This window comes from Rhea americana, unplaced genomic scaffold (genome assembly GCF_003343005.1).
Source record: "Rhea americana isolate MKP2758 unplaced genomic scaffold, rheAme1 scaffold_19, whole genome shotgun sequence".
NCBI lineage: Eukaryota > Metazoa > Chordata > Aves > Rheiformes > Rheidae > Rhea > Rhea americana.
In genome coordinates, this window is record NW_028186038.1 from 2,579,075 (window position 1) to 2,595,451 (window position 16,377).

The 16,377-nt window shown below is 43.3% G+C and overlaps 1 protein-coding gene across 1 annotated transcript in view; it reads left to right on the forward strand.

Annotated features, from left to right (window-relative positions):
- The first annotated feature begins 200 nt into the window (after positions 1 to 200).
- The window catches only part of FGD3 (FYVE, RhoGEF and PH domain containing 3), a 106,976-nt gene continuing 90,799 nt past the window's right edge, over positions 201 to 16,377 (forward strand). Inside the window, exons 1-2 of the mRNA XM_085302549.1 lie at positions 201 to 414; positions 816 to 845. Of these exons, the coding sequence (XP_085158675.1) occupies positions 201 to 414; positions 816 to 845 (244 nt within the window). The remainder of the gene's footprint in view (positions 415 to 815; positions 846 to 16,377) is intronic.

Genomic DNA, 16,377 nt, shown 5'->3' on the forward strand with positions numbered 1-16,377 from the left:
CAAAATCTCTCTCCTGTTCCAAATTCTCCAACCTATTTCAAAGCTTTCTTTAAATAAAAAATTAACTTATTATACCTTTCAGATGTGGAAACTGAGACAGAAAAATTGAGATATCCTGAGATAAAGTGAAGTGAGGTGGTGAGAGAGAACAGGAGAATTATGARGGAGATGATTGAACTCCCCAGCCAGTTCTTCCCATGATGTGGCAGCTGTTGAGCCATGCTGCTTCCCCACCATCGCTCCTTGGGACTCGCGTTTTGTTGTCCTCTGCCAACCCTTTTGAACTTCCCAGCGAGTGCCGGGCCCAGTCCCCCGAGCCTCCAAGCGCAGCACCCCGAAGTTACGCCATAAAAATCCACCACAAAATTGGGAGTAGACGTCTGCAGATTGGTGTAGCAGTCTCTGAAGCATACGGTAACTGTATGGCAGTCGGGCGAGGAGCTGGCCGCTTGGAGGTTGCGCGTAGTGAAATTTGAGAAGGCCTTTGTTGGTGGAACAATAGTGGAGGTGCACTGGGAAGTGCTCGCGGGGAAAGTTTTTGCTCCTCCCTCTACTCTCCCCCCTCCCATTCCCCAGCCATCTTCTAAAAGAAAGGTTTTATGTAACCGTATTTGCATTTTGCGCTTTGCAGTGTCTTAAAATTTTATGTCTCGTTAGATTTTACTTCACAGTTAATGGTTTTTTGCTTTATCCATAGTTGCTGTCGTTAGGAGATGCTTTGCTTTATCCTAATACCAGGAGAAAGCTCTGCCATCCGGCACAGCGAAGAAACGCTGACGCACAGCGTCCTCCTCTGCAGTGGTAAACGGAGTGAAAAACCGTTGCTTATCTCCATTCCCTCACTGGTATGGCTACTGGGAACAAAGTGGAAAAAATGCGGGAGGTTCCTGCTCAGATGTTCTTAACCTGCTGTCGCGGCGTTTTGTGGTGATGGTCACCAAGCGGTTGTATGAGAGGCTCCCCATGCGTGCAGGTGTGACCTGGCTTCTCAGGAGTGGTGTTGCTTAAAGCACGCTGCCTCTGTGGTGAGGCCACTACCTTTCCATGTGCTTTTGTTCCTGCTTTTTCTTCTGGTGTCACTGACTTGTGCTGCTATTTTGTTTTTTTTCTGTAAAATGCAACCATATTTCAGAGTTTATTGTTACTAAACTTCCTTGTTTTCTGGGCTGCACTTTCCTTATTGTTCAGCCAGACTTATACCCTAGTGTGGGACAAAAAGTTGGTGATCTAAGAGCACTGGGTSAGGAGCTGGGCAAGACAGCTGGGGAGAAGAGGAGGCTTATGTAGGATAACCTCAGTCGTCCCTTACGGGATTTGCTGTGGGGTCCACAGAGGTGCTCAGAGTGGTGGAAGCTCCRTTAACTACCTGTGCAAAGCAGCCGAGTACCTGCCGTAGAGTTAGCCTGTGTGAATACCCCTTTAATTTGCACCTGTGAGCTGACCYGCCTGCTTTCTTCCAAGCTATTTCACGAGTGTCTCTTGATTATTCTGTATTGCTGCCGGAGATTGTCTTCTCCCTTGTGTTTTACCTGCTGTGACGTGATAACGCGTAGAAACGGTGAGAATTTAATGGGAGAGGAGGCCACCCTAAGAGGAAGCAGTGCAGCCTGTCTGCTGCGTGGGGCACGTAACTAGGGGCTGCTTAGATAAGTATCGCCAGGATACTTTTCATCAAGATACTTTTCTCCCTCTCTCTCTCCCGTCCCCAGCATGATTAGGGTTTTGGTTGTGAACTTTTGAGGAGCTGTGGCCTTTTGACAATAGAGTGGCAGTGTGAAAACGATGTAGAAGTGATAAAATGTAATTTTTATTCTATGTTAAGGCACTTAATACTGAGTGATGTGAAATGTGCACTGGTGGAACTGATGAGTCCGAGTTTGTTGTCATGCAGGGTCCCCGAGGCGCCAGCTGCAGAATCCTTACTGGGTCAGAACTGGTCTTGCTGGGCAGCAACAGCCTGGGGAAAAAGCCTTTTAGTCCTGAAGAAATCAGTCCACCATTACCAACTTTTATGTCTTCCCTACATGCTAATGATTTTCTCAAGTGCTCAGCAGGGTTTTTTAAAAGCAAGAGCTGTAACCCCTTTAAAGATTTTTAAATTGCAGTGGCTTCTAGGATAGGCTAAAGCACAGGCTTTAAATGTGTTAAAAGTATCAACTGATGTTTTAAAGCAAGCTCTTTAGACTCTAGAGTAAGAAGCTGTCATCAGGCAGTGAATGGAATAATGTACAATTCATGGTTTTCAAATCTGTTACTAGCAGGAAGAGGCATTTCTTTGGATGGCAATCTTCAAGGCATTTACAGAGAGGGATGGAGCAGACTACAGGAAGCTGTTGTGAGAGACAAGGAACTATTAAACACTCTAGGTCCTTGTGAACTTCAATATGGAAGTGAATAATTATTGAGATTATATTTTAAAATGCTGAGTCTCTTCCTTTTGCARTGTAGTGCTTCTAGTTGTTGGATTTCTTTTGATGCATGAATTTGATGCATCTTCTTAGAAATTTTTTGGTTTATGAACAGTCAAGTAGAGAATACTTTTATGCTGGGCTGCTGAAGGAATGAATATTGTATTTTATTTGCCATTTTTCTCTTCAACCATTTTGCGTAGTCTGTAGCTGAAGTAAAGTATACAGAAACAATGCTTTAAGTGTAACCACCTCTGCTGTTACTTTATGATGCTCGTTGATCTAGTTAATTAATGCATAAGGCTAAAATACTTAGACCCTGGAGTGTGGTGACATGTCAGCCTGTTATTAGAAACCTAGCCTGTATCCTAGAGACAAAGCTTTTGGGTATGGTGTATACGTACAGTACACACCTTTATACATTACAGCAGCAATTTAGATAAAGATATTTGAAGGACAGCAGTCTTCATATTGAAGAATCTGCTTAACTTCTAGAAATTTCTGCCCTCCCCAAAAATACTGGGACTTGTAGAAGTTAAGCATCTCTTGCACGTCAGATGTTTCTCACATTTATTCTAGACTCCTGAAAATCAGGCAGGTGTCTCACTATGATGAAGGAATTTAACACGGGGCTCCAGCTTTTTTAAACTCTTGGCCCCTCTTTATTCTTTCTTTTTGAGCTTGCAGGCTCTGAGTAGAATTTCTCTCTTGGTAATTTAACCTGAGCAAATATTTACATTCATGAGATTCTTGCTACTTCAGCAATCATTTGGGGCACTGAGGTTGGAGCAGGGTGAAAGTCACTGTAGCAAACATTGGGGCTGGGGAAGAGGGGGAAAGGAGGCACGAAGAAGCTTCCAAATATGGATTTGCCATGTTTGGTAGGAATCACCTGGTCAGTGTATTTTGGTTGTCACTGTGCAAACAAGGCAGTAATCCAGAATAAGCTTTCTTGAAATATCAGATTATCTATTACTGTCCCTCTGCATTTGAAGGGTGTTTGTGATTTGAATTTCACCTACATCTTCAAAATGCTGGATGAAAATATTAGCATAAGACTAAAATGGATGGAGTTGTAGAAGGGAGAGATTGAGGCAGAAAGAAAAGGAAAAGTAAATAAAATGCAAAAACTGCTGGAAGAGATGGAAAGAGGTTTTGAAGAAAGAGGATTTTAAAGTCAAAAAGAGCTAAGAAATCAGAAATATGTAGAAGAGAAAACCTGTAAAAGACCACTGCTTGAAATAAATCTGTGAACACTGCAGAAATGGAGGAAAGGTTCTCCAGGGTATAGAACAACAGAGAAATGGGAAAAATAAGTCAAAGGAGGGACTCGTATTGCCCAAAACCAATAGACCAGATCTCCTCCTCCATGTTTGTATTTTCTGGAAGTTGCTGTTGCCCAGCRGTGTGCTCTGTGCTGGCTCTGCCGTTCCTGGGAAAGGAGGAAGATGGCAGCRACCTTGATTCTCGCGCTCCTGGGGGAAAAATTGGCCGCTTCTGCGGGGAGGCTGAATGCTGACGCAGAGACCGTCTCGCTGCCCGTCCGGGGCCCGTGAAATCTGCCTCTGACCTACCATTTCGTCCTGCGTGTGCGAGCGGCATCGGCGAGGCTCTCCTCCGGTGGGAGGCTAAGTCCACATCGAAACGCTGCCCTTGCATGATGCCCTGTGCCGATCGAGCGCGAACTTGCTCCCACGGTGCCAGCGTGTTCGAAATGCGGTGGGGAGGGCGGCTCGTGCTCGCGGCGTTGGGTCGCCGGCGGGTTTGTTGCGCTTTGCGCCGTAGCTGGCGCGGAGGCGCGAAGCCCGCGCGGCTGGTGCGTTGCAAGCTCTGTTCGGGCGGGCAGACGCACGGCGGCCTGTCCTCGGTCAGGGCTGCGCCGCGGGCTGGCGCGGGTCCGCCCACGTCTCTCGGAGCCAGGGCGGACTCTGCCGTGACTTACATGATTAAAGGTCTTGCCGCAGGCTGCAACCGTGCAGAGCTGCGTGTTGGAACGGTTACGCTGTGCATTGAAGTGTCAGATATGGTTTTTCCATTTAAATTTTTTTCTCCTCTTTTCCCATTTGTTGAATATCTGCAGAGCCCTGGTTTGGGGGTGGGTGGATTCGCCTGGAGGAAAAATCTCGCCGTTTCCAATTTCCGGCTGGAGGCCAGGTGTGCCACGGCGGTGGGGCGCGGGCGCGCGCCGGGGGAGCTCGCAGCGCGGACCGCGGCTGCCCGCGGAGAGGCGAGCCGCGCTGCCCGCTGCGCCGCGCTCCGTCCGCTTTAGGAATCGCTGTTGCAGTTCCTGCAGCCTGCTCCTGAGCCGTGAGCGCGGAGGCGAACAGGACAGCTGGCGGGGGGGACCCTCCCCCTAGTTACTACGCGGTTGAGAAAATAATTTTTTAGAATCCTTTCAACTTAAGGAAATGCACATCTTGCCTCATCATGCTTAGTTTACTAATGAATCTACAAGTGTTCGCAGGTGGCCTGCAAGCGGAAAATAAGATTACCTCAAAATTAAATGAAAGCCTCGCTCTTCCACGTGAAGGAGACGTTTGAATCGTGCCCTTGCTCTTAGTTATGGCTGCTTGATTTTGATGGTTGTGGAAGTAGTTGCTTCATTTGGAATGCAGAACAGATGCTGCTCTTTAGACTTCCCTTTCAAGTGAGTAAAATTTTTTTATATTTCGCAGACCACGCAAGTCCTAAAAGTTATTTTTAAAATTGCTGCCCTTCTTGTTAGGACAGAGAAACTGGAAGTGCATTTTGGGRCTATAGGAACTGTTGAGTTAATCATCGGTCTGGTCCAGTGTTTAAGCTTTGCCAGTGGCCACAACCACTGCTTCAGACGTGGAAAATTTTGTAACAGATAGTTATGGAATAGCTAGCACCAAGAGACGGTTGTATTTTGTTTTCTTCCCTCTTCTCCTTTTCCCTCCAGTTATTTAAAATTCGGATTGTATGCTAAAGCATGAGGGTTTACAACCCTCCAAAACTCTTCCCCGCTGAAGTGGGAATTTTCTTGTGGATAGTGGCAGATTTAGGATTGCTGTTGCGTGTTTTTTTTTTTAAAAAAAAACTTAGAATTCTGTCTCTATAGTTATTTTTATATCAATGGAAATGCAGTGTTAGTTTTTTGAGTACCACAGTGTATGTCCTGTAGCAATATCCTGTGGCAATGAGTTCCCCTGCCTGCGTTTGTAATACTTGGAAAAAGAAGAAAACTTKTTGCATTTGATTTGGTTSCTCTGTAAGTTAGTTTGTTTCTACTTTTTAAGGAAACATAGACAAAGAGGTGCTGCTGTTTTACCTTCTATATGTTCAAAGTGTTAAAACACTGTATTTTGACAACAGATTCTGGGGGCGGGGGAATGCTCAGCCCCGCTGCTGTGTGCATGGGGAAAATGATTGCATTTGCAATCAGTGTTCACTCTCYCAACGCGATGAGAAGTGTGCGGGTAAGCTGCCTCTGACTGAAGTATRGTGTGCACCGTTCCTCCCGCGAGGTCTAACACACAGGGTGTCCCTGTCCTAGTCAGTTAAGTGCCGGTTAAAACGTAACCTGTAATTCTTTCATAAAAATGGCTTACAAGCATTTGCAGTACAGTGATTTGGCATGTATTGAAGCATAAAGCTGAGTTCTGGCTTGTATTCTGCATTTTCGGAGTTCAGCATACATTCTGCGAATTGCSTATGTCCTGAGTTGGAAAGCAGTGGTGGTGTTAACAGTCTCCAYGTTACACGTGTGTTTGCAGGACCATGAGTTGCTGCTCCTCTTAGTTGCTCTGTCTTGTCTATGTAGAAAGGTGGTTTTCTTATCATTAGGAAGAATAGAATTGTCCGCTGAAAGAGCGTATTGGGCAGGAACATAGGTGCTGTGGAGCAAATCTCGCTTTCAAACAAAACCAGTGCCAAAAATTAAGTATGGTCTCACTTAGTAGCTAGCAATAGCAGCAGAACCGCCATTAGGTGATGCTCTGTTTTCTGTTCAATACATGTCGGAAACTGAGGTGGTGCCTGTAATTTGGAAATGGGATGGTGAAGTATGCTTAAAGAACTTAAACCTTGATAGCAAAAGTTGGGTTTTTTGTCCACATCCGCTACTTTGCATCTACATTGATTGGGTGTCTCAGTCATACAGAAGTCGGCTGCTAAAATTATATTCCAAATCTGCCAAACTCGGTAGACTGTCCTGTCTTCTCCTGTTTTTGGATTTATTCCATAAGCTTTATCAGATGAAATTCCAATTCCAGTGGCTTCTCTGGTTTGTCCCAGTCCCCTGTTGTCCCACTCCAGGATGCCTGAGGAGCCCCATAAGCTACCGATGGGGCGAAATGGCAACCTCTTGCTTGTGTCTTCCCTTTCTCCCTGGTCATTGCCCCTCATCCCTCCCTCCATCTTGAGGGTCGAGGGTACCTTACACCTTCTGAGTTTCCTTGCTGAGGTTTCTTTTCCAGAAGTGTTTCTGTTGTGTCTTCTGCTTGGTGGACAGCACGTGTTAAATCGTAATATAAACACAGAGTTGCTACAGTTACAGGCTAACTGAGTGTTGATCTTCGTATCCTTCTGGTGACCAGGTCACAAAAATGCACATCCGTGCTTACAGCCTTTTAAAACTTCAGGTTTTAGATCCACTGTGCAGGGTTTAGGTGGATCTTGTGTATGTAGATTTTTTTGAGTTAAATGCATGATCTTACTGTTGTATCCCGTATTTTTTTTTCCAAACATTTTGGTCCTTTATTTTGCAATGGAAAAAACAACATTATGTATTAAATCAGCCRTTTAAGCATGTAGCATCTGGGTGTAGCATGTAGAGTTGTGGGTGTGGTGACATGATAAATAATGAAATGGATCATCGCAGAGGCTGCACATCRTGTGTTAAATACCACTGAGGCCTCTCCAAGAAGCCTCTTCACATTTTAAAACTAATTCGGACCCTAGCTGGTAGTGGGGTGAAAAAAGATAAGGCCAAATCTAGTCCACATTTGATATATATTCCTGCTACTAAATGAGTATTTCATATTTCTCCTTTAACTTTTGAAATGCATTAAAGATTTCTAAATGTCGTACACTATAGTTCCTAAAATATGCTAAATCATCATTTGCACTGAAAGCCTTAAMTTATTTTTTGTGGAATATAATTAAAGGGTTTTTTTAATGTTCGTTGGGATTTTCAAAAACATCAGTTACTCAGGAGAAGCAGTTCAAATGTAACATGATCCTATAACTTCCATTTTGCTTGTTTATTTTTTAAGACTTGAAAATCTGGTGGTGCAAAAAGTGTCTTCTACTAGGCTGCATGCGACTTGAGCCTGAACCCTCGTGTTTTTTTTAATTTTTTTTTATTGACAGTACTGACTACAGTTGTGTCGTTTGCTAAAAAGGCATATGGCAGACCTTAAAATAAAAACCGTTATTTTGAAGTCTGGCATAATGATGCAACAGGAAGACTGTCCTTYATTTTACAGAGCGGCAGAGTCTGCCGAGTGCTGCAGCTTTTACCTTTTCAGCAAGTTTGATGTTAAAAGAGGTTGCCCAAAGGAATTGTACGCTTTTACCCCGGCTTTTCTGCTGAGGGGAGGTCACACTTAGGGATTGACGGAGGGTGGAGCAAGATGTGGGCTTGCGTGCCCACCTGAGCAGACCGTGGGCATCGGGTCTTCATGTGAGCCTTGTAGCACCAGGGGGTAATTAGTACGGGGCTGGAGYTGATCAGGCTTATTACATGCCCATAAAGAAAGGGTATCTGCTTGAAAAATACTTATGGAAGAGGGAGACTTGGCTGGAAGCGCTGGTGGTGACGTTCAAGTTACTGTTAGGTGTGTCTGCAGAGTTGGGTTTAAAGCCCGTCTGTGTTGCATGTCCTTTAGATGTTGTTGCAGTTGGGTAATCGACTCACAAAAATGTATCCTTTGAAAGAATGTAATCTATGTACTGTGTATTGTGTCCAGAACAAAAGAAACTTAGTTTATAAGAAGACTTTTATTCATAAAGACTGTATTTGGCAACTAGGTGTGATTTTTCTGTATTAGAAACGTGCAGAAACTGGATGTAGATTGTTACGTTTTCTTTTCCTCTTTTATTTTAAATGATGAAAATGTGTTGCTGTGCCTTTAGCTGGCACTTAAGGTGACTCTGAATTTGTCCCCATCCTGGCACTCTGCTRGTCTATTCGAAATTGTACATACATCTTGATTCTTCAGTTAAACCTTCTTGTATTGATGCTTGGAATTAACTTGCGTGGTCAAATTTTTTTCTCTTTTAAGAGCTTCATGCTGGATCTTACAATTGCAGGATTTGAGCTASTCTGTTTAAACAAAAACCAACAAAAACTGGAAGTCTGCAATTTTTCGGCATTGTTACTTTTATGTTTGTTTAATGACATTCATGATAAAGTCTGATTTATGTGGGGTTTGTAGCCACAGCTTTCACTGTGGATTTCTACAAGCAGAAATTTGGAGCACTCAGAAGCATTTGTAGGAGTTGCATAATGACGATAYTTGGTACTATGCCCTGGCTGAAATATGTAGAATATTAGGTAAAGACACTGAGCTATCTGGCCACTTATTTGGAGCTGGTCTGAGTGGGACAGTTCTGCTGCTCTCTGTTCGGGTCCACCCACTATATCTGTCTTCCACATGGTCTTAATATATCCATAAGTACTAAAATCAGGTTAAATCAGGCACTTCTGGTTTTTTGACCGTTGAAATTAAATCCTGCATATTTTTTGAATTGCAGCACAATCCTTTCTTGAGAGCAATCATGAGTATGACTTTCTTCCAGGCCAGGATGTTTTTCGGTACTGACAGTTGTGTTCTAAATATTTGGTCCAAAAGAGAACATTCACGTTCAGCAAGCAAAGCTGCTTCCAAATCCATTCAAGTTGCCATAACTTTTCAAAAATGTGGATGTAAACACTTTCAATTTCTTCCTCCCCTCAATTTCTGTCATACTGACCATGTGAAAAATAACTGTTACTCTTTGCGTTTAAATTTGAACAACTGTTTTCTTCCCTAAGTCTCATAATTTAGGAGCTCTCCTGAAGCTCTTTTCTGTTAAGCAAATTCATCAGTAGCCAGGATYTTACTGTTTGGGACTGAAAATATAGACTAGGCGAGCTCTGGCCACAGTAGCTGAGGGTGTGCTGATTGTGAAGACAGTAAAATATTTATTAGAAGTGGTTGTGGGTATTTCTTTTTCTTTTTTCTTTCTTTTTTAAAGGAGGTCTTGGAAGATGACATCATCTTGTCTGTCCACGATGGRATATCTCAGTCCCATTCAGGGCCAGTGGGCAGATCCTTTGTAATATGAACTCAGCTTTATTTTACGTAACGTGTGTTATAATGTAAATTATAACCGAATGGACTTGTCACTGGAAAACGAACAGTATCGTCTGGAATCAGGTTAGCTAACCCACTAKTAGAAGTGGGTTTGCGACGTTTTTAGGCTAGGGCGTGCCATAGTCTTATACCACCTAGCCAGGATTGTTCTAAATAGTGAAACGCTTTACACTGTCTGCACAGTCATGTTGAAGTTTGTGTTTATTAGGGTGGCAAAACCTCRAAAACAAGCACTAATGCTTGCTTTCTAGTGTTGCAGGCAGCCTAGTCAAGGCTAAGCAGACCCAATATAGCAAAACATAAAGTATTTATCAGTGCCTTTTAAGAACAAGAGGATTTTCCTGAGTCGGTGGAGACTCAGTGTATTCCCTTGTAAGTATTTTAAGCTTTGCAAGAGTATTGGTGTGTATTTTGGTGAAGTTTAGATGTTAAGAACGCGCAGAGCTCTGTAACAGCTGTGTAAGGAACCAAGCTTACAGTTCCCTGTGAGTCACATCGTGAACTGCTTTGGGTTCAGATGTTGGGTAATTCCTGGATTGTTTTTGAAGTGTTTGAGGATACAGACTGTAAAGTAATGGCATTGTTTAAGATTAAGGGTGCTTAACGGTTAATGATTTTCTTTAACATATCGATATCATTATGAAAAACAGGATGTTATAGGTTGTTTTTATATTATCTTTTCAATTCTCTCTAATTACAGGCTTGATAYGGACTTTATAGTTTGGGTAGCGTGATGGACTTTGGTCAATAAAAGCAGGAAATGATAGAGACAAATGCTTTCTGGCTGCTACACCCTGGTGTTCCACTAGGAAAATAAATGTAGGAACAAAATCTTTTTTTGCRTTTTTTTTTCTTTGACAGATGRWTGAGAGTTCATTACAATGGAAATGAAGAAGACATATTACAGTTCTGCTTATGAAAAACGTGGGCACATCTAGAAAGACTAGGTATCTTGTAAGCCTTGATTATTATTATTTTTTAATGAATCTGTAGAAGACTGGAGGAAAAATAGCAACAATCTAAGTTATCAGATCATTGTTGTGTTTATGGGATGTTTTCTGTTATGATCAGGGGCTTGGGTTACATACGTATTTGTGAGGGTAGTGGGAAAAGTAAGAGGCTGGATACTAAAAATTCAGAGGGGTTGTATTTGCCTAAAAAAAAAAAAAAGAAAGAAAGAAAGGAGATTCGCAATGATTTTTTTTTTCAATGAAAAGAACTTGTAAGTATTGACTCCTCTTCACCTATTCCCAGTGTTTTGGAGGGAGTCAATGGTAGTAAGGGTTGTCTTGGATTCTTACAATGATTAGTCAAGTCTAATGGAAGAAAAATTTTGCTGTCATTGCCGATACCATCATTTTCTGCTGCTTGTTCATCAGCATGCTGCTTGAGTTGCAGGAAATTCCTAATTGCTAATTTTGTTCGGAATGTTTTTTTTCCCCTCTCCTTTCCTCATGCTGCAAGCCTGCGTTACTACTGTGCTGGCAGGCAGTGTACTTGGCACCGACAATAAAGGCAGCGCTAGGAAAAATTGTATTTAAGGAATCTGTAAGATGCGTGTCAGGAGGATTTCTTTAGCTGGGCGCTCGTGCTTTGGTGGAGCTCTGTCTGTAGTGAACGATCTGGCGTTCAAGTGAGTCCTCTCGAGACCGCAGATCTCCTCTGCCGGAAAAAGTGGGTGTTGTCGGAAACTCCGGATATAGCCCACACTGATTCTCTTACCTCTCTCAGCTTCTTTCCGTGCCCCTAAACCCAGGGCGTGCAGTCGCCGATGGGGCAGGAGGCGCTCGGCGCTGCAGTGGCTTTCCTGGGCGTTGGGCTGGGACGTGGTGGGGCCCCGCGCCGCAGCCCGGCTCGGGGGCGGCGCGGCGGGGGGCCTCACGCCTCCTCGATAGGTACGTGTGTGTAGCTGTGTGTTTTGTGTGTGTGTGTGTATGTACGCACACGTACATATAAAGATAGTCCTTTTTTTTTTTTTTCCCCCCTTAAAGAAGTATTTTTATCCTCCGTGGTTTTTGCCAAGCACAACTGGGCTTGGAATTAGGAGGTTACCGAGATGTAAGTGCTGCTCATGTGACTACGGTTTCAGCTTTTTTTGCAGTTAGGCAGACTGTATTTTCCACTTAGTCATTTTACAGTTTTTAATCTCAGGAGGACCAGAAACTTACCCTGTCTTAAGTTCTGATTTATACTGTGTGATTTAAACAGCTGTAGCTCTAGGCGTTTGTATGCAGTCCCTGCACCTCTATCTGACCRTGGATCAGCTCTGCGGAGCGGAGCTGGCCTTGAGGTAGTGCTGTGTGGTCTTCGTCGGCTCAGCGGCACGCCTGACGGCTCTTGGGAAGGTCGGACATGAGGACTGGCTTCGTTTCCTCTGATCTGTTGAAGCTTTCTGTCTCTTCCTTACTTCTTCTGGGGCAGCTGAGGACTTTTTTTGCAGCCTTGAAAAAAAAGAAGATGAGGTTATTTGAACTGACTGGAAAATACTGCGGTACTCGGGAGGTGCGCTTTTAAGGCTGCCCAAAAACTTGAGTTGGATCTAGCTGGCAAGACAGCTCTTTGTGTGGAGAACTGGGCATATGTGGGAGGTTTCGTTGTTTCTTTTCTTTCTTTTCTTTCTTTCCTTTTTTTTTTTTTTTTGATTTTCTTTAATGTTTTTGCTTGGCTTAGAGTGTGCAAGCACGTTGTCTCCCTTGCAGCCAGCTGGCTCCACTCTGGATCTGTGGCATCTGCCCATGGCAGGTACGAGCTGGGATGCTGAGGCTAGTGGTCCCTAGCAAATGTTCTTCCTGTGGGAGRTGTCTGTAAGGAGTGATCAGTGCGAAGCTTGCTTTTTTCCCTTGTCCARAATAGCCTGGATTTTGTTAAGAAACGCTGCTGTGGTTTAATTCTCTATTGCATCAGGTTTGGGGGAAGACTGGATTTGACTAATAGGCGAGGCATTAAGTATAAAGCTTATAAAGAATCTCCTGAATGTTTTTGTTCCTTGTCTAGGAGTGGAAAGCAGCTCCAATGGTAATGCCCTTGTTACAAATTTCATTATATTCTTAATTTCTATTGTTCAGCAACTGGCCTTGCTTAGGTGATGTAKGCATATCAGGGTCATGTGAAACTTTGGCTGGGTTTGAGGGTGAATTGCAGTCATTAGAGTGATGTGGGCTAGCTTTAGTCCCTTGTGCAATGTGCCCTTCTCAGTGCTGATTAAGTCAGCTGTGTTTGAGATTTGCACTTGGTTGAGTCCAGCTTCTGTAGTCCTTGACAAACAAAACCATGCTGTGGAAGCTGTTTTGCCTTCTCTGGCAAACAGACTTGGCAGTGGTTTCGAACAGGTACAAGAAACTTCAGGGCCATCAGCACTGCCGTGAGGTTCCCCAACAAATGACAAAAGCATGTGAAAGGCTCCATGGAGATGCTGCCAATTTTCTACTTTTTAAGTTGATTACTACTCTTCTTCCTRAAAGCTTGAGTGTTTCCCAAAGACATCTGCCCCGTGATTTGCTTATTAAGTTCAGTAAATAGTGTATTTCAAAATCAGTGTCTTTAAAATGATAATACATTAATATTGGGAAAAAAAGTTATTCTAAAGGTTGGAGCACCAAAAATATGACAWWWTTTTTTTTTGTGGTGATTTTTTCCTCTGTAGTTTCATCAGGATTTTGTTGTAGTCCCTCTTCTCTTCTTGGCTCTGTCTTTTGCCTAAACTTCCCTTTGCAGAAAAGGAAGGATRTATGTTTTGGTTGTTATGTCAGAGGTAGTTAATCTTGGTTTAGAGAGGAGACCAAAATGTGTGTTGAAAAAGCATGGAAAACAATGGGAAATATGGCTTAGGGTTCGGTTTTTACTCCTTTATTTAAAGCATTGCAGCACTCTTGTTGGCCTTGGTTAAAGCATCTGAATTYCCTGTTTTTCCATGAGGGAAAACAGTTTTGACGTATCACTGAAGATAGCTGTTATCCTTAAAAGCTCCACTTCCAGATTCGGGTAGTTACGTAAGGATCTCWGGTTACATTAAAAAATTAATTTGAATAAGCTTTTTTTGTGTCTTATCTGGAGGCATATGGAGTCTCACAGGCTCAGAAACAGGAACACTTCCACCGTTGTTTATACATCTGGTGGTTTTGTTTCAAGTGACGTGCAAGGTTACTTTAGGCCTTACGCGTGAGAAGTGGATGCTTTGCTTCAGGTTTTCTGGGAGAAGGCTCTCGGTAACTATTGTTTCCAAAACTTCAGCTGGATAAATCAATAAGTTGCCTGGGGGTGTAATGAGAAATCTGGTGGCTGGTCTTGTTCTAAACACTTGCACCTGATAAAGTTTGCATTTCTGTTACTTGTATGCCAAAGGCTATAGGTAAATACATTTTCTCTGCTTAGTTTACTTATGTTTACATCCCTATTAAAATAAGCGCTAATGGTTACTTTCCATGCAGTTCTGTACCAATCCACCAGATGACACTTGATGCTCGAAGATGAGAAGAAAATAAATGATTTTACGGCAGTGGAGTCCTGGTCCCTGCTGGCACCACAATATTGTCTGCGATTGCAGATCTGTAAAAGCTGCTGGCGCAGCTCTGGCCATGCAGCGTGTTCTTGAAGACGAGCCCGCCCGGCGCGTCTCCTGGGGGGGCTCCCAGGAGAGCCCGGCTGGGGTGTGAAATCACAGCTGTAGAAATATTTTGCTGTAGTAATCGTTGTTTTTAAGGCCGTAGAATAGTGTGGTGCCCAGGGTTCTCAGCAGTGGTGGAGGTTACAAATTGGGGATCACCGCCAGAGGGCTCGCAGGCGTTCGGAGAAACGGGAGTCGGTCCCTTGGCAGCCCAYGCTGGAGGCACTGAAACCCTTAACTTCACCTTCGAGCTGTATTTATCTTAGTATTTTTGTCCAGATGTAGCAGTTTGTCGCTGCCATCCGTCCAAAGAAGCAATGCGTAAGTGAAGTGAGGAGAGTAGGAGATGGGCTGTATTYAGCTGTTACAGTTCAAACTGTGTAGTTTGAGCTTTGTATTTAGAGGCTTTTAGAGGTGTAAAAAGGGCCAGTGTCTGGCTTGTGAGCGTATGTCAGATGCATAGTTTTACATGAAGTAATCTCCTCTCCCTCCCATAAAATAACTTCATTTTATTGTAGCTGTGCTCTTCGCATGTCTTTTTCTTCCCCCCGAGTGAGCACATTACGTAGTGACGGGGCCTGGTCGGTGTGATCGGTTAAAGAGGGGCTGCAGGGGAAGTGGCATCGCTGGTGCTTTTAATCAAAAGCTTTCAGATTAATCCAGTATTTTAATTAAGTTATCTTTCAAATAATACTGCTGAAGTAAGTAGCACATGAGCTATGTTTCTTCTTCCCATGGAAAACACAAATCCCTGGCCTTGATGTATTTGTTTTTAGAGATACCTGTTTTTATTTTTTTATTGTTTAGCTAGCTGKTTTGCTTTTCTCAGGAAAGTGTCTGCTTTGAGGCCATCTGTCTCAAAGTACTTTAGCTTATGTGGCTGTGACATGGTGTGGTTCAAGCGACCTTCTCCTCAACACTTGGCATTCTTGTTTCTCTTCTCCTAATGCAGCTCAGGAAGATTCAMGGGCTCGTAGTGGCTCTTTGTGCACTCGAGCCTTTAACGGAGGCTCTTTCCCTTACTCCGACGCGTTGGTGTGTATTTTAGCCCGCTGTTCGTTATGATCCCGGTATTTGGTAATCGTGCCACACCAAGTGTGTGATACCTGGGAATTTCCTGATGTGCTTTTTGCCTAGTGAGAAAATAATAATTTGCTGAACTTGATGAAATTCCTTTGAAATACTTGGAATTTAAACATAGTCGGAGTACAAGGTATCAGGTGCAGCCAGCTCCTGCCAGGGCTCCTGGAGGCCCCAGCCAGGGCTCCAGTTCAGACCCACCGGGCAGGGGGGAGCGTTAGGYGCCTCCAGCCCGTCTGCTTCGCTCCTGGAACGTGGAGGTGGCACATCCAGGGATGTGCTTGCAGTCCTCAATGCTTGGGGCTGTATTTTGCTCTTACAAACATTACATTTCTAATGAGCAGTTATAAGGTCTGAAAAATTCAAAGATTTATGGTGAAATTTTGGAATCTCATTTTTTTTCGTTTTCTATTCTTTTTTATTTTTAATAAAAATGAATTGGAAAAATATGATAGACCAGAAACTCCACCTTGTCAGCTTTAATAACAAGTTGTTACTCTTTCTTTGGGCAGCTAGCAAAGGGCAAAAAAGCTGCAGTAAATAAGAAATGTAGGGGAATGATATTTCGTGCCAAAGATCTGGGRATCATCCGCTTAGCAGATGTGTAAAGTATGTCTTGCAACAGATGTGCTTGTAGATGTGTATACGCAGCTCAGGGCTTTATGCACATTTTCGATTTAATGACTATGTTCCTCTGACGGGATCAGTTTGTGATATCGCCACATCTGCTTTGGCAACTCCACCTGTGCTCGAAATCTGCCCCATCATTAATCTTGGGAAAATTAAGGACAGGTTATTTACATTAGTGGACTCTAGCTCAGGAATTACTTCACCAGCACAGTCAGAAAGATTGTGTTGCTCATCTGTTTTCTACTGCTGATTTTAAGGAGCTGTGCATTTATGCTGTGTAGCCCACTTCATCAGTTTCCACTGTTTTTATTTATTTGTTTGTTTGTTTATTTTT